Source organism: Pyrus communis, chromosome 13 (genome assembly GCF_041283825.1).
Source record: "Pyrus communis isolate YQ-2024b chromosome 13, ASM4128382v1, whole genome shotgun sequence".
NCBI lineage: Eukaryota > Viridiplantae > Streptophyta > Magnoliopsida > Rosales > Rosaceae > Pyrus > Pyrus communis.
In genome coordinates this window covers 30,636,266-30,660,494 of record NC_142577.1, presented here as the reverse complement: position 1 = coordinate 30,660,494, position 24,229 = coordinate 30,636,266, and the positions used below count along the sequence as shown (strand labels likewise).

The following is a 24,229-nucleotide window of genomic DNA, read 5'->3' as shown; positions in this document are numbered from 1 at the left end:
TTTTTTCTTGTGCATCAACCTCACCTTGTCTTAGATATATTACTACTGGTTTAAAAGTCAAAAGAACTTAATACAACCGAAGGTGTTGATAAAAAAATACATCTAAAATCGACAATGCAACTTAAATAGTCTTTGTGACACAAATTAAAGTAATATGTTGAATCCAAGTACAAATTTTTCAACAAAAATGCTTTTTCAAAACGGAAAAAAATATGTTGTTATCAGCATTTGGCGATAATTATCTATCATTCTTTCTTAATTGAACGTCAATAAACGAAAGTGGAGTCTGTGGTGGCTAACTGGAATGTTAATAATTGTAAAGCATCAAGTGTTATTAAGAAAAGAGATTATACAGAAGCAAGAAGAAGAAGAAGATAGAGGAAGAAGGAGACGATCGGAGATATTTGAGAGAGAAGTTTGTTGTGAATTGTTGTATTCTTTTTCTTATTAGTTACAATGATTTGTTACAAGCTATATATAATAACATTTGGTAGCTTATACTCTAAGTAACAATATAACCAATGTAACTAACTTCATGATCTTTTGACACTTGTCCATTTCATAACCATTGGATCTTAATACTCCAAACATCCCCCCTCAAGCTCAGGGGCAGAGAATTGAAGCCTGAGATTGGCACAATGAGTCTGAAATAGAGGAGCAGATAATCCTTTGGTGAGTATATCAGCAAACTGCTCGTTGGAAGAAACAAAATGCACCTGCAGTTTCTGGTTTGCAACCCGTTCTCGAACAAAATGCACATCAACCTCGATGTGTTTTGTACGTTGATGCTGAATAGGATTTAAGGTCAAGGCGATGGCAGACAAGTTGTCACAAAAGAGAAGGGGCATGTCTTGAACTGGAACATGCAGAAAAAGCAACAGTTGATGGAGCCAATCAAGTTCAGCAGCGGTAGTGGATAATGCCCGGTACTCAGCTTCTGTGGATGAACGAGAAACAGTAAGTTGTTTCTTGGAAGACCACGAAATTGGATTAGATCCTAGAAACACAACCATCCCAGTAGTCGATCGCCGATCATTAGGATCGCCAGCCCAATCTGCGTCACTATAAGCAGTAATATCCAAAGAACCCTTGACATAATGAAGACCACAACCTCGAGTAGCTTTGAGATACCGAAGAATCCGTTTTACTGCCATGAAATGAGACTCCATAGGATGTTGCATAAACTGGCAAACCTGATGAACGGCAAAGGCAATGTCAGGTCTAGTGAATGTTAAGTACTGTAACGCTCCAACTAAGCTGCGATAAAGGGCAGGGTTATTATAAGGTTTGCCATCATCTTTGAGCAGCCGGTTGTATGGCAGGCATGGAGTTGCACAGGGTTTAGACAGTAGCATATCAGCCTTAGTTAACAAGTCTGTGACATATTTGTCTTGAGAGAGAAATAAACCATCAGGCTTCTGCACAATCTGAATCCCCAGAAAGTAGTGTAGGGTGCCCAGATCTTTGATATCAAACTCTCGTGTAAGGGAGTCAATGACCTCAGTAATTGCATGTGGTGCACTGCCAGTAAGAATAATGTCATCCACATACAAGAGTAAAATCACCACAGAGCTAGCAACAACCTTTACAAATAATGAGGAATCAGCATAAGTGGATTTGAACCCCAGAGATGGTAGAAAGCTCGTAAACCTCTCATTCCAAGCCCTTGGTGCTTGCTTTAAACCATATAAGGACTTATGTAAACGGCACACATAATCTTCATGTTTGGAATTCACAAATCCGGGTGGTTGAGTCATATATACTTCCTCTTGCAGGAGACCGTGGAGAAAGGCGTTTTTCACATCTAATTGCCGTAATGGCCAACCAAAATGTGCAGATAATGCTAGAACAAGTCTTACTGTCGTAGGTTTCACAACCGGACTAAAGGTCTCCCCAAAATCGATACCAGCTTCTTGATTAAACCCTTTAGCTACTAGGCGAGCCTTATACCTCCCAATAGAACCATCAGCATTCTTTTTGATCTTGAAGACCCATTTACAGCCTACTAAGTTCTTATGGTGGGGTAGAGGTACGAGAGACCATGTACCTTGATTTTGCAAAGCTAAAATCTCATCTTGCATAGCCGCAGACCACACCGGGGACTTTAAGGCAGACTTATGAGTGGCAGGCTCCACTTGACTCAGATCAACCCCTCCATGTTCATGCAGATCAGCGAAAAGGGCAATTTTCTTGGAAATACCATTCTTGGACCGTGTCTGCATAGGATGGAGATTCAGTGGTGGTATAGGTAGTACCACTTGCAGATGGTCAGGTTGGAATTCAGGTACCACAGGGAGAGTGGTAGACAAGGGCTGTGTAAGTGCAGCAACAATGGATTGACTAGAGCTTGAGTCTTCAGAGTTTGAACTTGGAGCAACAGCTGAGATGGAATGAGGCTAAGGAGAGGCTTGATGCATATCAGTATTTGACAGAGGACTAAGTGGAGCATTGGAATCAGGATGTACAGTACCATGAGATGAACCAAAACTAGATGAATTTGGAGGTGTTGGGAGACTGAGAACATTATTATGATCTGGAACTGGAAAATGGGAAGGTATGAGTGATGGTAATGGTGCAGAAGTGACAGATTGGTATTTAAGGACCAATGACTTGTAAGGAAACTCAGTTTCATCAAAAATCACATGTCTTGACACATAAACTTTCTTCGTAGCCACATCATAACAAAGATACCCCTTATACTTAGATGCATAACCTAAGAAGACACACTTTGTTGTTCTAGGGTCTAATTTAGTGCAAGTGTATGGTCTTAACCATGGATAACAAGAACACCCAAACACTTTCAAGTGTTGAATTTCAGGGAAAGAATGATACAGCAACTCAAATGGAGATTTATGATCTAATGTTGGGGATGGCATGCGATTGATCAAATAGACTGAAGCTTGACAGGCAAAGGACCAAAACAGGGATGGTAATGAAGCTGTCTGTAACAAGGTAATGGATGTTTCAACGATATGCCTATGTTTTCTCTCTGCTGTACCATTTTGTTCGGGTGTGTGAGGGCAAGACATCTGATGCTTTATTCCTTTATCAAGAAGAAATTGTTGAAGGACCTTACTTATATACTCACCACCACCATCACTTTGAAGAGCTTTTATAGTAGTATGAAACTGATTTAGAATGAAATTGTAGAAGGATACAAAAGTTGCAGAAACATCACTTTTATTGCAGATCGGAAACAGCCAACAGTACTTAGTACAATGGTCAACGAAACTCACATAATATTTGAATCCCTCAAAGGACACACAAGGAGCAGGGCCCCACACATCACTATGGACAATATCAAATGGGTGTACAGACTTTGAAACGGACGGAGAGAATGGTAGTTTACTAAACTTACCCTCTAGACAAGTTTGACACAATGAAGGAATACTATCAGCAACACAAGACACTTTGGAATTCCTTAAAATCTGAGAAACTATGGAATTAGAAGGATGACCGAGCCTCTTATGTCAAATACTGACTGTGACCTGTTTTCCAAGAAAAGCTACAGGTTGGCCTGTATAGTGGACTGAAGAAGCACGCGGTGAAAGGATGGGATACAATCCATTGTTACACAACCCTTTGTAGAGAATCCTCCCTGTGGCTTTGTCCTGAATCCAAAACGAAAAAGCATCGAAGATCAACCAACAGTTATTATCCAAACAAATTTTATGGACAGACAGTAAGTTTTGTGACAGTTTGGGAACATATAAAACAGAATTGAGCTTGATAGGCTGCATTGGAGTTTTTAGGAGAGAAGAACCAATGTGAGAGATAGCTAAACCTTCACCATTAGCTGTCTGAATTACTTCATTTGCGGGATAAGGAGTTGCTAAGGAAAGAGTGCTCAATTCGGAAGTCATATGGTTATTAGCACCAGAGTCAGTGAGCCAAACTTGTGGTTGTTGTGCTGGTGCAGATGGAACTGAGAATTGAGAAGTAGCAGCATGCATTGCATTCAATTGATTAGACGAATTCTTCTGAAAACAAGTTTCTGTACTATGATAAGAATTGCCACAATTCTGACAACCGGAAGGAGCAACAGCATTCCTATATCTGCAGGTATCAGCAAAGTGATTGTTTTTACCACAAATCTGACAACCTTGTAGGGTGATTGTATTCCTGAACCGGCAAGTAGACGCCAAATGATTATTCTTCCCACATATCTGACATTGGTGATTCTGAAAACCATAATTTGGAGCTCTTGGTGGAGATGTACCCAGAATTCCAGGAGCAGAATTCGAATGAAAATTCTTGTTGTTGCCAAACTTGGAGTGGAAGTTGGAATTGAACCGATTTCGACCCTTATTGTTATTGGTGAATGACTTGTAAGCAGTAGAATTAGGACTGCTATGAGTACCATCAGCAGCAGAAAAAGACTGATGCTTGGGAGAAAAACCATTACTTTGTGCCATTAATGCAGATAACACAGGAGAATTCGTGCCATTTTCAAGCAAAGCTTCTTCAGCAAGCAATTGAGATCGAAGATCTTTCAATGAGATCACAGTCTCACGACCCCTAATCACAGATCGTATGGTATTGAATTCAGAAGGTAAACCATTGAGTGTAAGAATCACCATGTCATCATCATCAAAAAATACACCAGCAGCAGACAATAAATCTCTTGCTTCTTTAATTTTCTGCAAATATAATGTGACAAAATCATTACCCTTCTTTATTGTCTGAAGCTCAGATTTGAGTTGAAAGATACTCGTTCTTGTGACTGTAGAGAACTGATCTTTAAGACGATTCCACAGTTCTTTAGAGCTAGTGCTTCCAATTACACAAGAGACTGCAGCCGGAGACAAAGTCGCAGTAAGTAATTGCATTAAGGCCTTATCATGCATCTTCCATATCTTGTAATCGTCAGACAAAACCCTAGCAGAAGAATCACCAGACAAAATAGCTGAATGATCAGAAGAATCTTGACTGAATTGAGCAGGACAAGGTATTGACCCATCAACGAACCCAATTATGCTATGGCCTTCAAGTAGGAGCTGCATCTGGAAATGCCAAGCCAAATAATTCGTCTCATCCAGTTTCACATTTACCGAACTCGAAACAGATGAGATCAAGGACGCAATCGGAGATTGTAAGATCTGTAGCTGAGACGCTGTTACCATTGTTGCAAATCGTCGAGAAATCACAGATAATCGTGTCTGAAACCAAATCACAAACAGTTGGTGTGCACGTTTGGAGAACGGAAGAACCAGACGCAGAGTAGCAGAGAACACTCGCCAACTACCAGAAACTGAACAGCAATATATCAATATACAAGAAGAACAATTACAGTAGCGGAAGCAATTGGAACCAAGATCGACACCACCGCCAAGTTGTTATGCGGATTTCGGCGAAGATACCATGTAAAGCATCAAGTGTTATTAAGAAAAGAGATTATACAGAAGCAAGAAGAAGAAGAAGATAGAGGAAGAAGGAGACGATCGGAGATATTTGAGAGAGAAGTTTGTTGTGAATTGTTGTATTCTTTTTCTTATTAGTTACAATGATTTGTTACAAGCTATATATAATAACATTTGGTAGCTTATACTCTAAGTAACAATATAACCAATGTAACTAACTTCATGATCTTTTGACACTTGTCCATTTCATAACCATTGGATCTTAATACTCCAAACAATAATAACCCTGAAGAAAAACATACATGATAGGCGATTAAAAGTATGTATGAAAACACTACACTAGACATATGAATAATGATCAATGCAAGGTCATTCAATTTATTAGCAAAAGCAACCATGTGGCTACAAGGCCATATCAATCCATCGCATTACACAAGCACGGTCTCTACACAGATTACTTTCTTTTTAACAAATTAATTAACACTTTTTGGTGCACATGCATGTACGGGTCAAACCACTACATTTGCCTCTGGTGAATTGCTCTTTTCTGCAGGTGTGTTTACAGTTGTTAGAGGAAAAGCACAACCCCTTGAACAAGGTGCTCGGAACCTCGCAAATCTTTCCCTCAACTGCCTTGCTTGACTCAGTCCTTGCCTCAACACTCATTGGCCCCATCTCTAAAGATCAAAGTTTTTTGTTGAATAAGATGCTTTATTCGAAACATCATAAAAATTAAATATTAAAAAGAGGTATAATTACCGGTAGCAGCCAAAAGCAAGACAAGAACGAAGACGGCTGAAACAAGAGGCATTGAACGCTCCATTTAAATCTGTGTGTATGTGAGTGTGTGCTTGATCCGTGTGTTTCTGTGTGTGTGCTTGTGTATGATAAGAGAGATTTTAGATGCTGATGCAAAGAACAATAACCAAGGAAGGCTTATTATATAGGGATCCAGTGCAGATTAAAGAGGACAGGTCTCCGTAAAGTGAGGTAGTTCCAGACTCGAAATATAAAGTTGAAATTTCCAACTTAAAAGGCACCATAAACCAAATTCCTATTTTTGTTGACTAAGTTCTCCGCCATACATTTTTCTATGCACATTAGGGTTTCTTTTTCAAGCACATTTAATCTAAATTAATTGTTTTTTGCACAATTATGTCTTATAAAGACCATATGTCTTATAACAAAATAATTGTTTTTTGCACAAGTTTACGTGTGTCTGTACCAAATTAATCTAAATTATATATATAGATCAGGATTTGCACATTGGTGTAGAGGAAAATTACGCTGCTTTTAGGTAACGTGGCTAAGCCTAATAAAATGAATGTTAAAGCATAATCGTTAAGGAAATGATGATTAATTGCATTTCAAATGTAGGGCATTAAAAAACTTAAATTTGTTGACAAATAAAGAAGTTACGCAGTACGGCATACTGTACAAAGTAAATCACAACAATGATACTTAACAAACAAAAGCATAAAATTATAACAGAGATGCGATATTAATTAACAAACCAACTGTGAATTATTCTAGTTAGTTCCACCTTCGTACCAAAGTACGTGTGTCCATGCACCCACTAATAATTAAGTGATCAGCGATCAGCTCATCACTAGTTTAATTAATTAGCTGATTAACGGTTTTGTGTGCAAATGCATCTGTGGTATAAACCCCAGCACCAGCCACCGGGGAAGCGCTTAGTTTGGCAAACAACAGCACAGTTACTTTTACTCATGCAATTTCCCTTGAAGCGGTTGTAAGAATTGCAGAAAACTTAAAGACGAAGAAAGAAGAAAGAACGCAGAAGAAAGAAGAAGAAATGAGAGAGAGAGAGTCAGGAGAGAAAACAAATTTAGAGAGAAGAAAAGACTTGTTATTTTTCCACACACTCTTTACAGTTTACAAAATTGTTATATGTAGTTACAAAACCTTCTTACTAAGCTAAGGACTAACTGCTGTCTAACTACCTTATACCAAACTATATAGGATCTTGACAAGTGTCATTCATTTCTGCCATAGATTTATCTTTCACTTGGAGGTTGGTTTTTCTTACTTCACTATTCTTACAGCGGTTACTCTGAGACTTGCAGGTCCTGCCCTACGCAAATGTCGTCCCTTTACACAAGTATTCCAAACCAAATATGGTTACTATGCATGCTTATAATCGTAATAATATATACATTAACGATAAAGTTAGTTAACAAGGTCGAGCAAGTGGAAATATCACCGGTTGCCACCAAAAGTAGGAGGAAGAAGCAGATAGTTGGGAGAAAACGCATGGAACACTTTTTATATATGTATCTGTAACAAGTTTACAATTAAGGGATCCCCATTTTTTTTTAAAAATGGGGACATCCTCTTAACCATTAGATTTAGCTTTAATGAAATCTTGTGGTTCCTGTTGTTGAGATTATGTGGCCTGTGATTTAATCTCAATCACATAATTTCATTAAAGTCAAATCTAATGGTCAAGAGGGTGTCCCCATGTTTTTTTGAAAAATGGGGATCCCTTCCCTTAAAGGGTATGTACATATACACACACACACACACACACACACACACACACACACACACACACACATATATATCTTTGCATATATAAGCTCTTATAAATTCATATTATAGCAATACATCAAAGGCGAAGTCTTAGATCTATATGAATTAGGACATCCTAAAAAATAAAGTCACAAATTAAAACGCTTAAGAATTTATTAAAAAGCACATATATTAATCCGTAAAATATTTCATACAACATATGACAATATCTCATGACACATTTTCAGGTTTTGAAAGTGTTGCATAACAATTTCAGAGTAATACCATCAAATATTTCTTTCTATAAAAATACCCATGTTATTATTCATCCATTAATTTTCTTACGATTTCTCAATTGATCCTTTAGAAATTTTATAGCCGAACATGCTCTATCTCATGAAATTATTATATGTAATATGTACAATTTTTTTCACAAAAAAAAACTGAGTTAGGACATCCACCCCTTGGGCCCCAGGTGGCTCCATCCTTGGCAATATATATACCAAACACACTATGCAGAAAAGTGAAAAAAAAATGCGAAAGTGTTTTAAGAAAAAAAAAATGTGGAAGAGTCTTTTAAAATATTATCTTTAAGGACTATTTGTTCTAAAATAAAATAAAAATAAACAATTAAGTCTTTGTTTAAAAGTTGCTTAAGCAATTTCGAACCTTTTCCTAATTTTTTCTTGTGCATCAACCTCTCCTTGTCGTACATATATTACTACTGGTTTAAAAATCAAAAGAACTTAATACAATAGATGGTGTGGATAAAAAAGTAGCTCTGGAATCGACAATGCGACTTAAAATAATTTTTGTGACACAAATTAAAATAATTTGTTGAAGCCAAGTACACTAAGTGAAAATTTTCAACAAAATCCTTTGTCAAAACAGTGAGAGAATTATTGTTATTAGCATTTCATAATAATTATCTTGCACTCTTGCTTATTTGAAAGTCAATAAACGAACAAAGAGTGTGTGGTGACTATCTAGAATGTTAATAATAACTCTGAAGAAAAACATATAGGATAATAGGCGATTAAAAGTACATAAGGCGTGGTGAAAACACTACACTAGACATATGAATAATGATCCTTGCAGGGTCATTCAATTTATTAGCAAAAATAACCATGTGGATATAGGGTCATATCAATCCATCGCATTACACAAGCACGGTCTCTATACATATTACATTTCTTTTTAACAAATTAATTAGCACTTTTTGGTGCACATGCATGTACGGGTGAAGCCACTGCATTTGCCTCTGGTGAATTGCTCCTTTCTACAAGTGTGTTTACAGTTGTTAGACGAAAAGCACAACCTGCCTTGCTTGACTCACTCTTTGCCTCAACACCCATTGGTCCCATCCCTAAAGATCAATTTTTTCTTGTTGAATAAGATGCTTTATTCAAAACATCATAAAAAAGTAATTATTAAAAAGAGGTATAATTACTGGTAGAGGCCAAAAGCAAGACAAGAACGAATGCGTTTGAAACAAGACGCATTGAATGCTCCGTTTGAATTTGTTTGTATGTGTGTGTGTGCTTGATCCGTGCGTTTCTGTGTGCGCGCTTTTATATGATAAGAGAGATCTCAGACTCTAAAGCAAAGAACAATAACCGTGCAAGGCTTATTATATAGGGAACTAGTGCAGATTAAAGAGGATCGGTCTCTGTGAGGAGAGGTAGCTCCGTACCCAAAATACAAAGTTGAGATTTCCAACTTTAGGCACCATAAACCAAATTCCTATTTTTGTTTACTAAGTTCTCCGCCATGCATTTTTCTATCCACATTAGGGTTTCTTTTTCAAGCACATTTAACTTTTGCTTCACATTTTTATTTGTAAATGAAGCGATGCATATATATATATATATATACATATATATATATATATATATCTCACATAAAAGACCATAATTCTTATAACAATATAATTATTTTTTACAAAAATTTTAGTATGTCTGTACCAAATTAATCTAAATTATATAGATTAGGATTTGCACATTTGGGTACAGAAAGATTACGTTGCTTTAGCTAACTCGGCTAATCCTAATAAATTGAATGTTAAAATAGAATCATTGAGGAAATGATGAATACCAGGGATGAAGTCTTATAAATTCATACTATAGCAAACCCAGGGACGAAGTCTTATAGAATCATTATTTTAGGTAAGTTCTTATAAATTCATACTATAGCAATATCCTGGGACGAAGTCCTATAAATCCGTCGTTGGCCATACCACACATAGTATGCAGAAAGGTGAGAGAAAAATATGATAGTGTTTTAAAAGCATCTCCAAATGAGATGTCAAAAAGTTCACATTAACAATAATAGTAATAAAATACATATCACTAGTGTTTTCTAACCAAAATGTCAATTTTTATGTGGCATGACATGAAATTTGACATATCAGTTAGAGAACAGCCATAAAAAGTAAATAATGTAAATAATGTTTTAAAATACTAATTACATGGAATTTGACATATTTGTTTTAAAATACTAAATACAATTATAAAAAGTAAATAATAGTTTAAATAATAGTTTAAATTTGACATATCGGTTAGAGAACAAAATTTATAAAAAGATCAATATGCCACATAAGCCTTCAAATTTAAATTTTGTGTTTAAAATAGGAGATGATCTAAGAAAAAAAATTGTGGAAGAGTCTTTTAAAATGTTATCAAGAAAATTTTATCTTAAAGGACTATTTCTTCTAAAATAAAATAAAAATAAACAATTATTTCTTTGTTTAAAAGTCGCATAAGCAACTTCGAACCTTTGCATAATTTTTTTTCTTGAGCATCAACCTCACCTTGTCTTACATATATTATTACTGGTTTAAAAGTCAGAAGATCTTAATACAATAGAAGGTGTGGATAAAAAAGTACAATGTGACTTAACAATCTTTGTGATACAAATTAATGTAATGTGTTGAATACAAATACATTAAGTGAAATATTTTCAACAAACGCCTTGTCAAAACGGAAAAAAAAAAAAGAATCATTATTAGCATTTCACGATAATTATCGTGCATTGTTCTTAATTAAAAGTCAATAAAACGAAAGAAGAGTATGTGGTGACTATAAAGAATATTAATAATAACCCTACAGAAAAACATACAGGATAATAAACGATTAAAAATACGTAAGGCGTGGTAAAAACACTACACAGGATATATGAATAATGATCCATGCAGGGTCATTCAATTTATTAGCAAAAGCAACCCTATGAATACAGGGTCATATCAATCCATCTCATTACACAAGCACGGTCCCTACACAGATTAAATTTCTTTTTAATAAATTAATTAGCACTTTTTGTTGCACATGCATCTACGGCGGAAGCCTCGACATTTGCCTCCGATGAATTGCTCCTTTTTGCAAGTGTGTTTACAGTTGTTAGACGAAAAGCACAACCCCTTGAATTTGCCGCTCGCAGCCTCGCAGGTCCTTTCCTCAACTACCTTGCTTGACTTGCTCCTTGCCTCAACACCCATTGTCCTCATCTCTGAAGATCAATTTTTGTTGTTGAATGAGATGCTTTATTCAAAACATCATAAGAAATTAATTATTAAAAAGAGGCATAATTACCGGTAGCGACCAAAAGCAAGACAAGAACGAAGGAGGCTGAAACAAGACGCATTGAACGCTCCATTTGAATTTGTGTGTATATGAGTGTGTGCTTGATCTCTGTGTGTGTGCGCGCGCGCACGCTTGTGTATGACAAGAGAGATCTCAGACGCTAATGCAAAGAACAATAACCATGCAAGGCGTATTATAAAGGGATCTAGGACAGGTTATAGAAGATTGATCTCCGTGAAGAAAGGTAGCTCCATACCCAAAATAAAAAGTGGAAATTTCCAACTTAAGAGACACCATAAACCAAATTCCTATTTTTGCTGACTACGCCCTTTGCCATACATTTTTCTATGCACATTAGGGTTTCTTTTCAAACACATTTAACTTTTGCTTTTAAAAGAATATTTGGGTTTTAAGCACATCTGACATATTATTCACATTTTTATATGTTAATAAAGCGGCCTATATATCTCACATAAAAGATCCTAGTTCTTATCACAGTATAATTGTCTTTCACATAAGTTTTAGTCTGTCTATACCAAATTAATCTAAATTATGTAGATCAGGATTTGCACGTTTAGTGTAGAGGAAGATTACGTTGTTTTAGCTAACTCGGTTAAGCCTAATAAAATGAATGTTAAAATAAAATCATTGAGGAAATGATGATTAATCGTATTACTTAGGGCATTACAAAGACTTAAATTTTTTGACAAATATAAAACTAGTACGACATTACAAAGTAACTCACGACGATGGTACTTAACAAACAAGAACATCAAGAACTATAACAAGGATACGATATTAACAGCCCGACTGTGAGTTGGGTCATTAATTTATTTTACCTAGTGCCACCCTAGTCCCAAAGTACGTACGTGCATCCATGCACGCACTGGTAATTAAGTGATAAGCTCATCACTAGCTTAACTAATTTATTTAATTAGCTAATTAACAATGTCTAGTGCAAAAGAATCTACGGCATAAGCCACGACACTGGCCTCCACGGAAGCCCTCAATTTGGCAAACAGCAACACAGTTACTTTTACTCACGCAAGTCCCTTTGAAGCGGTTACTCTGAGACTCGCAGGTCCTACCCTCTGCAACCATCGTCCCCTTAAGCAATTATTCGAAACATATATGGTTAGTATGCTTGGTTAAAATCGTAATAGAATATGTAAGAAGGATGAAGTTCAAGAGTGTGATCCAAGTGAGGAAGTTATCAATGGTCAAAACAAAGCCACTTGTCAAAAGATTAAATAGGTTGTTATACATATAGTTGGTTAGTTAGAATCTGTTGCTTTGGTTAGAGGGAGTTGGTTGATATAAGGAGGTAGTTAAAGAGGAGTACTTGCTCTGCAAGTTTGGCATTGAAAACTTCTATATAAGTGAACAATGTAAATAGTATAGTTTTCTAATGAAGAAAAAACATTTCTACTGATACAACTTTCTCTCATCTCCTTTATCTCTCTTCTTAAAACTGTTATTGTAGCTATCTCACCATTATTTCAGCACCATTGCAACAATCTGATGCTTAGTGTTCTCGAGCATCAGCTTGAGGGGGGATGTAAGAAGGATGAAGTTCAAGAGTGTGATCCAAGTGAGGAAGTTATCAATGGTTAAAACAAAGCCACTTGTCAAAAGATTAAATAGGTTGTTATACATATAGTTGGCTAGTTAGAATCTGTTGCTTTGGTTAGAGGGAGTTAGTTGATATAAGGAGGTAGTTAAAGAGGAGTACTTGCTCTGCAAGTTTGGCATTGAAAACTTCTATATAAGTGAACAATGTAAATCGTATAGTTTTCTAATGAAGAAAAAACATTTCTACTGATACAACTTTCTCTCATCTCCTTTATCTCTCTTCTTAAAACTGTTATTGTAGCTATCTTAACAGAATATACTAATGATGAAGTTAATTAACATGATCGAGGGAGAAAAAATATTACCGGCCGGTGGCCACCAAAAGCAACAGGAAGACGAAGGCAGTTGGTATTAAGATTGAAGAAAGCTTGATGAATGGTGAAGGATTTGTTTCAGAAAATACACAGAGAGAAAAGAGAGAGGGCTCGAGAGTTTGATGAAATGAATTGCTTTTCTTAATTGTCAAGTAATGTTTACAATGGTAGTTTATATATAGGGAGACGTTGGATGCGGTCCTTAGCTATGAATATTCTTTGATTGAAACCTTGTTGGTTTTTAATTTTTGATCGAGGCCCCTAAAATCAATGTGATCATTTATTTCTATGTACGTTACTATTTTTTTAAATTAAAAATTAGAAATTTTAGTTGTTTATATAAATGAGATTTTAAATAAAAAATCATAATTTGTGGGATTAAAAATATTAAAATATAAATATACTTTTGTGTGTATGTGTGTATATATAAACATGGTACATTCATCAAAATTAACCAAAAAAATTATTGTATCAAAACATGGGTACATTCTTCAAAATCACAAAAAAATAAAAATAAATAAAAAAAGAAGATATTAGGCTTAATAACATTAGTAAATTTCTTCGATTAAACTTGACATGGATACATTTTAAAATCAAAGAAAAAAGAATGTACCCATATAAGTTAAAAAATGGATTAAAAACAATTGAATAGATTTTATATAAAAAAAAGGTACATTTTACATATAACAATTTGGTATATTTAAGAATGAGTACATTTTAAGATTAAAAAGTTTTACATGAATGGGTACATATAATTAGCATGGGTACATTTAACCAAAAAAAAAATACAAATAAAAATATATATGGGTACAAATACAAATAAACTTTAAAAAATATGGGCACGAAAAGAAATTAATATATGAGTACAAATTAAAACTGGAAAGAAAATTAGAACAACTTAAAAAAGAATTATAAATTAAAAATGGGTACAAACTAAAACTAAAAATATATGATAAAAAATTTAGTCATAAATATAAATATACTAATTGTAACATTTTTAACATTAAATGAATATATTTAGAAATAAATAAAAAAATTATTATTGAAATAATTAATGATGTTATTAATACTCAAGGACCTTGATCAAAAATTGAAAGGCAATATGATTTTAATCAATGAAATAGTAAAATGAAGGATGAGAACCTAATTTCTCCTTTTATATATAACTATCGTACTTACAAAGCTTGTAATGAACGCTTTACTATTGGATTATATTCTAACCTGCTTATAACAACTTTTATAACTGCTCTTCTAACAACTCACAACTTCATATAACTACCTATTGACAAGTGACACTAGTTTGACCCTTGATCTCTTCTTGACTTGGATCCTTGATTCTTTTTTCTTCATCATTATGCTTACAGTTGGGAGAAGACGCATTGAACGCTTCATCTTAATTTCTATTTATCTGTAATGAAAGCAAATGAAACAATAGGAGCCATGCATATTTCTGTGCTCAAATGAATGGGTGAGATCAGTACTTGCAGCAGTGAATTGTTTTTCACTGTCAACCTTTTTCTGAGAACGTGAAAGTACACATTGATAAAAAGAAAAATCTTGTAAGAGCTTATAAGAAGTTTGACTACTTTTTATATTGCCAATTGGTTTAATGATAAAACTTCAACCTTAGGTTGAGCCACGTGTGAAGCCTAATAGCCAAACTTGCTCCTTATCACCTAGTTCATGTTGTTCACGTGTTTGGTTTAAAAATTCGACGTGAGGCATGTGAGAATGTGAAGATAAAGAGTTTCACATTGGTGAAAACAGAAACTTTGCAAAGGCTCACGCATTGTCACATTTGGGCTTATAAGATGTGGAGTTACTCTCAATATTGTGAATTGATTTTAGCACCGCCGTCATGCGCTGTCACGCATCGTCACGTTTCAGTGAGTAGACGTCGTACCCATCGTCGCAGATGCCGCGGGCCAGTCGTCGGGAAGTTTGACTCAGGGAAACGGAGGAAGTCTAACGGTGTCACCGCTGTCGCCGTCAAGTCTAACGACGACCGCCGTTGACCGTCGCTTGCTTGCGCTGGAACATCACCGGAAACTGCAGAAAAGCCCAGATTGTCACCAAGCTCGGATTTAACTCGTTTTCTAGTAATCAACCCAAATTTAGAATAAAACCACTCCTAAAACGTGCAAGAGCTTACCTTCAACGATTTCAGGTAGAATGGAGTTCGAATCCACCTCGGATTCGCCAGATTTTCTTCGAATGTGCTCACCGGATTCTGGAAAACCAACAGGGTCCATGCAGGGGTTAGAACCATCAGAATTTAACTCAGAACCTCATTACTTTCTTCCCAAGTTACAACAAATCAACCCAACAGGAAAGCACCCCCATCTGGCTTCGAACTCAACGGTTCTCACCGGAGTTCGTCGCCGGAACTGGACATGCATGCACAGAGGATGGCAGGGGTTAAAAACCCTTCATTCAAATTCTAATTTCACCAAACCACACCACAGAACACAGAATCAATCAAGTTCATAAGGAATGGAGCTAGGAACCTCACCTGAGTTCGAATAGGAACTCGGAGCTCCTGGGTTCTTCAGTTCAGTCCTCTCCCAGCCACCGATCACACATGCAATGGCGTCATCGTGATCCTCATGTCACGAGGATGCAGAAAATGGTAGTTTGGGGTTAGATTATTTAAAGGGGAATGGTGGTTGTGGGTGGTGGTTCTTGGTGAGTTAGAGAGAGTGAGGGTGACTTGCATAGAGATTGAGCTAGCGTAGAGAGGAGAGTGATTGAAAATGAGGGGAAAGAGAGGGAACGACAGTGGGTTAAATCCCACTTGGTAATTTCCTAAGTGAATTCACAAAAGTGCCCTCCATTACTTTAAATTTTACATTTTAACACTCAAGATTCCGATTTTAATTCCATCTTTGCCTACACAATTGTGAGTACGAGAACAATTTAAGAAACTAGGAAAATATGAGAAGTTGATATTTAAGCCATGACACTCAGTGAAGGGTATTTTGGTCATTTCACATGATTTAGAAATAATAACAAAATTTTAAAGTACGAGTTGTACATTATTTTAATTATAAAATTTCTAAACATGTAGAATTAGTATAATTAAAAGCTTTGTGGGAACATGTAAAATTAACCTTTTTTTCCCACTTCATCCCTATAGAGATCATGTGGCAGACAAATGACCTTTGCTCGTTCTTATATAATAAGGTCAAACTAATGTCCTTATTTTGCATCTACATGAATGGAGCACGATATCTCAATTAAAAAGACCAATCGTTAAAGTACAATGGTTGAGAAGAACATTTATTGCATCACAAAAGGTAGTGTATTACAAAGACATTGAGAAATATGAAAGTTACATAAGATAAACCCTAACTATACGAAATTACAAAACTGCTCACGCAGGTGGTACTTATAACAAACAAGAACACAAGAAAATTAATAACCCAACTGTGAAATATTGGGTTATTAATTTATTCTAGTAGCACACAAGCATGCATGTACGTACGTAGGTATTCATGCACGGAAAGATAATTAAGCGATTATTAATCTTAATTCCCTCACATGTCACACATATATGTCTTGATTCCCTCACATTGTTAATTAGTAGCTAATTAATTAACAATGTTTAGTGCAGAAGCATCTGCGGCGAAAGCCACGACAATGGCCTCCACGGAAGCCCTCAGTCTGGCAAACAGCTGCACAATTACTTTTACTCGCGCAGCTTCCCTTGAACCGGTGGCTCTGAGACTCACAAGTCCTACCCTCTGCAACCATTGGTCCCATCATCCGTGCCAATTGTATACATTCCAAACATATATGAGTGATCTGTATATTTTCTTAGGCAGCAATTACAATATTAACACGAAGCAAGTTAGCTATAGAAGAATATGTAAATTTATGTTACCGGTAGCCACCAAAAGAAGGAAGAGGAAGGCAGTTGAAAATAAAGGCATGGATCGCTCCATCTTTCTATATGAGTTTTGATTTTTTGTATGTTCTTGCTCAGTAGGAAGAGAGAGACCTGCAGTTGATGTAAAGATTAGTCAACATGCAAGTCCTTATATAGAGAGCTACCACTACCAGATCGGTGCCATGCCATTGAGAACAACCGAGAAAATTAAAGGTTACTAATTAAAATATAGTGTTCTGTATGAATGAGTCATTGCGAGTGAGGGCGCACTAGTGTTGAAAGTTGAAACAGTGATTTCATTGTCTGTCTATGTGCTTCTTGTCCACATATCATGTCGACAATCCAAGCTCTATTGAGCTGTCAAACGTCCTCTTTTCTTCGCCACTCCACTTTACTTCACTGTATCGGAATCGATCTCTTTAATTCAAAGAATATTGAAGAATTAATCTGGCAAATCATTTATAAAAAGGACACGTGGAATAATCACTTTGTTCATGGGGATATTTTTTGCCCACCAAATTTAAAATTTAAACTCATCTATCGTAATAAATAGAATGATGAATATTACCATCATTTGAAGGCCGTGAGAAAAAATGAACCAGTTGTTCACACTTCATAGTCACACTATCCCAACCCATGGAACCCTTGCTACACGAAAAATATTATATAAATTATCGTTTGACCCTCTAAAGTATTATTCTTGTAGAAGTTGACCCATTGAACTATTTTTTTTTTTGATAAGTTAACCACCTAAATTATTTGAAATTTTCCAATTAATCCCTCATCCTCAAATTCGATGAAATTTCATCTACTTTGCCATCAGATATAGTGGCACAATGTTATCTTCAAGACTGAATCACATTCTGGTCACGTGTCAATATTTCATGACAAAATAGATGAAATTACATCAAATTTCACGGTGAAAGATTTAATTGGCTATATTCAAATAATTCAGAGAATTGATTTACCAAAAAATTGTTTTAAAATGTCAATTTTCTCTGGAATAATAGTTCATAGTAAAAGCAGAGTTTACTGAAAAATGTTTTCGATGTGTCGGTACCGACTTTTCAAACTTCTAGAATTACTTGCATGTAGTCACTGTTGAAATGGTTAACTCCTTTTCCCAATTATCTGCTTTCCTTTCCTTTTTAATACATACAACAATACTCCAGTTCAAGTTCATTTCTTATTTAGGTTTGGGGGAAAATAATAGGAAAGGGGCATTGATCACAGTCCACGGTCCATTCCGTGAGAAAATTGCATATATCATTTGATTTCAAATTACCAGTGCTTTGGGAAGCACTTCAACTGGTAATAAAAAGTGTTTCTAACAAATGCGCTTACAAGCACAAGTGCTTTCTAGAGAAGCGCTTAGGCATAAACAAGTGTGGAGTGTAGATAGGTAGCATGCCCTTGCATGAGTATATACATAATAAATCGCACACAAAAAAATCTGTATCCCCAACTCCCCCCATCCACGAAACAAGACCTACCTAGTAGGTCCTGAAAACAAAAGTATAAACAAAATGACAACCAGAAAATTCTTCATCAGGCACAATCGTAACAGTTGGAGACGCGTAAGGCAGCCTACCGAGCATGAATTTGTCCATTCATTCCCAAGTAACCGAGACCATAGAGTTGGCCAGACCTGATTCTTCAAAAGTAGATTGACAATCATAATCCAGATTCTTTGAAGCTCCTGGGATTGCCTGTGTCAACTGAAATGGCCTTGCCTCGACTTCCGTTAGTTGGGAATAGCAGAATGACCACAACAGCTGCAAAACAAACAGTTCAAATTTACCAACCATAGGAAGGGAGGTCAAGCATAAACAAACTTTCTGCATAAAAATCTAAAATTTCCTCACCTGAATTGGATCAATACGAAGGAAGTTCCGCTGGACCCTGCGACCGTCTGGAAGACGGACTCCAACTCTGCATAGGAGGTTCCTGTCACCCTTGGGTTCTTCAGGCAAAGGTGGGTATGTAGGCTTCTTGATTGAGCTAGTTTCTTCCTCCTTGTCAGTGATAATTTCATCTTTGTCCTTGGATATTGTTCCACTGGTCTCCTTCATGCCTTCCATGGAAGCTGCCAATGCGCGCTGCATTTCCTCATCTTCTTCATTAGCTTCCTCTGCAACTGAAGCATCTTAAGTCATACATGCAGTTCGTCTAAGAAAAGGAAAGGGGAAAGGAAAATATATCCAAAATACAAGTCACTCTGCTGCTACCAAGTCAATATGGTATTGTCAAGGCTTAAGAACTTAGCAATATAAGCGTTCAGGTTCAAGAATTTACTGAAATCACTTCCACTACGGGAGTAAAAAGCACACACTGGTCTTGGTTTCTTCTGTATGTATATCAACTTTGAGTTCATATCACACTTCACACAGGGATTCTTTTTCCTCTCCCACACCCCCAAGCCCACTTTGTTAAGTTGGAACAAGGAAGCAATCCATTCAAAAGGTTCAACCAAGTGATAATACATGAGCTATAATTTGGAAAATAATAGAAGCGCAACAGACTCCACGAATAAAAAAGTTCACAGCAATGTAATGGAGCAGATGTTATTAAGAATCCCAAACATACCCTTAGATTTTTGTGGATGAGCAGTTTCTCTTGGGCGTTTATTGGACAAAGTTACATGATGATCCCTAGGGCCACCATCCAAGAAGAGTAGTAGATCCTACAGTAGCAAGGATGGTTTCATACCAAAACTTAACTTCAAAGTAAAATTTGATCACATTATGAAACGGTTTCTTAGGCACGCGAACAAGATAGAACTTAATACTCAACTGTGAAAACACAATGTGCACCATGACAATTACCTCTAGAAAACGATCCGGGTGAACCATTCCATTCCATGAACGCATTTTTTGTCCAGTAATTGGGTCAATAAGGAGCACTACAGGCATAGATTCCAACTTGTAGTATGTGCAAACCTTCTTGCCTTCAGTTGTATCATCATAGGTCTGCATTTTCAAACCAACATTATACAGGTGAAACACAAAAAATAAACAATTAATTTTTTCGGAATCATAAGGATGATGCAAAAGTTCATGCACGTGTCTGTTAAACAATTAGGAGGCAAAACCCTCACAAAGATACAATTAATCAACCTTGAGACACAATTAACAGTACCTCAAAGGTATGGTCAAGATGAGATCATGAGATACAACAAAACACAAACAAATTTATAAATAAGCTCCGTAAGTCTAAGTTCCAATAAGAGATCCTAAGACTATTGTTCTAAAGGTCAACCTCAGTCAAACTTTTGGTTCAAAGACAACAACATAATATAATCCTAACAAAAATTGAAACCATCATGGCTGCCTTGGGCAAAACTTACTTGCTTTTACAATTCTACAAAGGGTGCATGGTAATTTATATGTAATAACATCCAGTCACATACATGTTGACTTTATTTCTTTTAAAAACAAAACCACACTAATGCATATAAATATATATTAAACGGTATATATTGAGTAAATGTGCATATGTATATCAACAGCTTCCCATTATAACCAAAGAATAAAGTATATAGGAAAAATAAGCCCAAAATAAGTAAAAAGGATTTCTGAAAATTAAAGACCATCAGCCGTGCACTTGTATTGCGAATGTAAATATAATAGAACAGCCTGAAAACAAAATTTGACTTTTATTTAATACAAAGAAAGAACACCTAAAGCATGGAACTGACCTGCCAGAAGATAAAATTAGTAATAATGGTTTGCGAGACAGCTTCATTGGCCCAGGTGTCTCGATTAAGCTTCACAAAGAAAAACACACACACCAAAAGTGAACCCACATGCAGAGAACAACGAAACCAAAATAAAATAAACCAGAAAGCAAACAGTACCATATGCGAGCTGAACTCTTTAGTGGATTGCAAGTTCACCAGTAGCCATTTGTCCTGGACAGAAGCAGCACTTTTTGCCTGCATTAGTTAAAAAAATTAAATTAAATTATGTTCCATCAACAGTTATGAAATGCCAAATGATAATAATTCACTCAACATGTCCCTTTATGAACTAGGATTCTTTCTATGCTTATAATTTGGTAGAACAAATCAGAAAGGTTTTGAAAAGAGGGTTACAGCTGCAAAAATATGATCATATCTGATATATGTAATTTATTCAAATAAAATCAAAGGAAGAGCCTAAAAAATAAGGGATACTCCCAAAAAGCCCTTCCCAGCAACCTGCAACACCAACACTGAATATACCATTCAAGTTCAACTTCTACAATATACACACTACTGAAAAATTAACATAACATCAGAAGACCATACCTTTTCAAAGGAACCCTGGAACAGTATCTTAAAGGGAGGACGATATAAGGATGCAAGATTCTCTTGAGTAGCATTTTCTGAGGATGTAGCACCTTGGTCTGATTCCCATACCCCAGGACCCTGTTCATGTTGTGACAATCGAGCCCTTGGTGCTCTATATGAGAATGAAAAAAATAAAAACTAAATGTCACCGTTTAATAGAAAAAATCACGATTGTACATCACCATCTCACTTGAGTACACAAATGAAACGTGAATTAAGAAATGATAAAGAAACTAAAACATATTCCACAATCTACACTACCTTGTAGGTTGTCGAGAAAATAGAAAGGAGACTATTTGCACAAAATTAAAAGGAAAGTTGTAAAAATATCAGAAACACAGTACACAAAGCTCTTCAATTAAAATGAAATGAATAATTAGTTACATTCCTGGCCACGTTTCATTTCTCAAACTCCATGTTCCCAAATGGCATGCCAATTGCTAAAAGAATGAAGAAAGAACAATGAAATACCATGTGACTTCCCATAACTCATAATGCAATGCCTAACAAGTATAACCATAATGCATTAATACAGTTGTTGAGTAGATGCAAATCACAGTTCAAAGATCTTGAATTTAAAGACGAAAGATCACTTCCACTATAATATCAATTATACCATCCACTTAAGAAGCCGTGAAACAGAAGAAGTAATACAACTACAACCAACCAAAATTAAGTGAAAAGCTTAATAGTTCACAAGAAAAAAGCTAGAAATGGAGTGATAAAACATACCCATACAGTGCCATATCGTCATAAAGAACGTCCCTTATAACAGGCATAGGCGCGCGCACCTCATCTTCACTGAATTGTCCCACATTCTCATTCGCACCGGGAAGTGCCACATTTTCATTTACACTGCCACAAACCCAAGTCAAACAAGAAAAAAAAAAAAAAAAAAAAAAAAAAACACACCAAAAAGACATAAACAACTAAAGAATATGAAATACCCAGAAGCTTGATCGGCCAACCGATCAATATTTTCAGTCGGTAGTGGCGCCGCCTCGGCCATTATCCCAGCTTCATTACCCACATAAAAGAGCTGAATTGCTTCCTCAAGCTTCCACCCAGTGGCCTGTTTACATAAAAATTGAAGCTTTCAACAATCACGCATTGTACAAAGTCTAAATTCATCACCTTTCAATCAAATGAGCACCCAAATCCACTAATCCAACTCACTTTCCTTTTCCCAAAGAGCAAAACCACAACCCCCAACACACAAAAAGATCAATGCGATGCGTTTTGGGTACTAAATGAGAGATTGAAAGTTACCTGCAGAAACTGCCGGGCAGTATCGGCTGTCTGTCCGACGGCGATCTCCAAAAACGAAGACACCAGGCTCTGCTGGTCATTTGCTGACATCACACCCTCCATCCCTCCCGCTTGCTCGCTCTACAAACAACCACAACAACGGGATTCAAATTTCCATCTTTACTTGCTTCGATAGCAATTGGATTTTAAATTTTCATCTGGAAATTCTACGGTTGTGAGCAACACGAAACGTACCGATTTAGGAAAACCTTGGGATTTTGTTCCTCTATTTATTTTTTTATTTTTTTATTTTTTATTTTTTTAATAAATAGGCAACTTTCATTTTTATTTTTTTCGGAAAATTGTAATTACGATTTTAGACAGAGTTGGCAGCGGTATTTGTGTAGATATAGACGAACTTGAAGGGTGTTCTTTGGGTAGTCTAGGAGAATTGTGGGCTTTTCGGTTTGGACAGTCAGTGGTATCTGAGACGAGGCCCAAAGTTAGATACTGACTAATGGTCTTGAAAGGGCCCATATGAGAAAGGGTGGGCCACATACACGTCCTAGATTGAGATGAGATGAAGAGTTTGAACTCAAAAATAGTGGGTTTCTACATGATTATGAGAGGCATGTTCACTAGTAATCGAAGTCAAAATAAAAGGTGTTGTATTTTGATTATGTATTACTTTAGTGAATTTACCATATGGGAGTGAAAAACACGAGTATGATTCACACAATATCATGACTTCAAAGTCCTTATTTTGTACAAATTGGACACTAGTTAGGGGTGATATTTTGATTCTTGTAATCAACCCCTCAAAGGTTCATTTTTTTTCTAACTACGAATTAGTAAACTGTAAATATGTCATGCATAAGTTTTAGAGAGCAAAACAAAATATTTAGGTTATATCCCACAAAAGATAAGGGAATTTTAACGAAAAATCATATTTTTACACAAAAAAGTCAATTCTAGTACTATTCAATTTACCTTTTATTTTGTCCTTATTGTTAAAACTCAAATTTTTCAAATCATTTCCATTAATTCTATTTGAATATAATGGTGATGTGTGGATGGGATGTTGTGACATTAGCGCACAAAATTTTCACCGTCCAATTAATGGTGATTTGATCCAATAGTAAGTTTTGCCGTACTGGCGAAAGGTCAAGTGCTAGTAGGTATGTAGATTTACTCCGAACCAATCTTATGCATTTGTATTGGTGTGCCTGAGTGTTTGTCAATGCCTAATTCATCCTTTTGGCTCTTAACCACAACCACTCGTTTCAATGTGCACGCTTATTAGTTTTTTATCGGATAATCAAAAACGATTACAAAGGTTTTTATAT

General features: G+C 36.0%; 5 protein-coding genes and 1 long non-coding RNA gene across 8 annotated transcripts; all 6 read right to left on the bottom strand.

The window, feature by feature from the left end:
• Window positions 1-3,166: 3,166 nt before the first annotated feature.
• Window positions 3,167-5,245, bottom strand: LOC148692090 (uncharacterized). Its single transcript, XM_088683269.1, has 2 exons — window positions 3,785-5,245; window positions 3,167-3,611 (listed from the first exon to the last, which is right to left on the bottom strand). The coding sequence occupies exons 1-2, from the start codon at window positions 5,121-5,123 to the stop codon at window positions 3,571-3,573; spliced, it is 1,380 nt and encodes a 459-aa protein (XP_088539395.1). The 5' UTR covers window positions 5,124-5,245; the 3' UTR covers window positions 3,167-3,570.
• Window positions 5,246-5,712: 467 nt separating this feature from the next.
• Window positions 5,713-6,267, bottom strand: LOC148692089 (defensin Tk-AMP-D1.1-like). Its single transcript, XM_088683268.1, has 2 exons — window positions 6,120-6,267; window positions 5,713-6,037 (listed from the first exon to the last, which is right to left on the bottom strand). Exons 1-2 carry the CDS (start codon window positions 6,181-6,183, stop codon window positions 5,838-5,840), a joined length of 264 nt encoding a protein of 87 aa, XP_088539394.1. The 5' UTR covers window positions 6,184-6,267; the 3' UTR covers window positions 5,713-5,837.
• Window positions 6,268-11,064: 4,797 nt separating this feature from the next.
• LOC148692088 (defensin-like protein 1) lies at window positions 11,065-11,644 on the bottom strand. Its single transcript, XM_088683182.1, has 2 exons — window positions 11,480-11,644; window positions 11,065-11,396 (listed from the first exon to the last, which is right to left on the bottom strand). Exons 1-2 carry the CDS (start codon window positions 11,541-11,543, stop codon window positions 11,197-11,199), a joined length of 264 nt encoding a protein of 87 aa, XP_088539308.1. The 5' UTR covers window positions 11,544-11,644; the 3' UTR covers window positions 11,065-11,196.
• A 2,937-nt stretch (window positions 11,645-14,581) lies between these two features.
• Window positions 14,582-16,154, bottom strand: LOC148692087 (uncharacterized). Its single transcript, XR_015955091.1, has 3 exons — window positions 15,929-16,154; window positions 15,569-15,803; window positions 14,582-15,465 (listed from the first exon to the last, which is right to left on the bottom strand). It is a non-coding gene; the product is annotated as an uncharacterized LOC148692087 (long non-coding RNA).
• A 514-nt stretch (window positions 16,155-16,668) lies between these two features.
• Window positions 16,669-17,566, bottom strand: LOC137737923 (defensin Ec-AMP-D2). The gene is made up of 2 exons (XM_088682395.1): window positions 17,306-17,566; window positions 16,669-17,189 (listed from the first exon to the last, which is right to left on the bottom strand). The coding sequence occupies exons 1-2, from the start codon at window positions 17,358-17,360 to the stop codon at window positions 17,011-17,013; spliced, it is 234 nt and encodes a 77-aa protein (XP_088538521.1). The 5' UTR covers window positions 17,361-17,566; the 3' UTR covers window positions 16,669-17,010.
• A 988-nt stretch (window positions 17,567-18,554) lies between these two features.
• LOC137737237 (plant UBX domain-containing protein 7) lies at window positions 18,555-23,221 on the bottom strand. Of its 3 annotated transcripts, none has more exons than XM_068476663.2 (11): window positions 23,139-23,205; window positions 22,905-23,024; window positions 22,583-22,707; window positions 22,368-22,490; window positions 21,594-21,747; window positions 21,162-21,239; window positions 21,003-21,071; window positions 20,131-20,274; window positions 19,892-19,988; window positions 19,171-19,442; window positions 18,555-19,080 (listed from the first exon to the last, which is right to left on the bottom strand). In XM_068476663.2, exons 2-11 carry the CDS (start codon window positions 23,004-23,006, stop codon window positions 18,916-18,918), a joined length of 1,329 nt encoding a protein of 442 aa, XP_068332764.2. In that variant the 5' UTR covers window positions 23,007-23,024; window positions 23,139-23,205; the 3' UTR covers window positions 18,555-18,915. The 3 variants fall into 3 exon arrangements, with proteins under 3 accessions (XP_068332764.2, XP_088538839.1, XP_088538838.1); XM_088682713.1 differs by having other exon boundaries at window positions 19,171-19,436; XM_088682712.1 differs by having other exon boundaries at window positions 22,905-23,221.
• Between the last annotated feature and the right edge of the window lie 1,008 nt (window positions 23,222-24,229).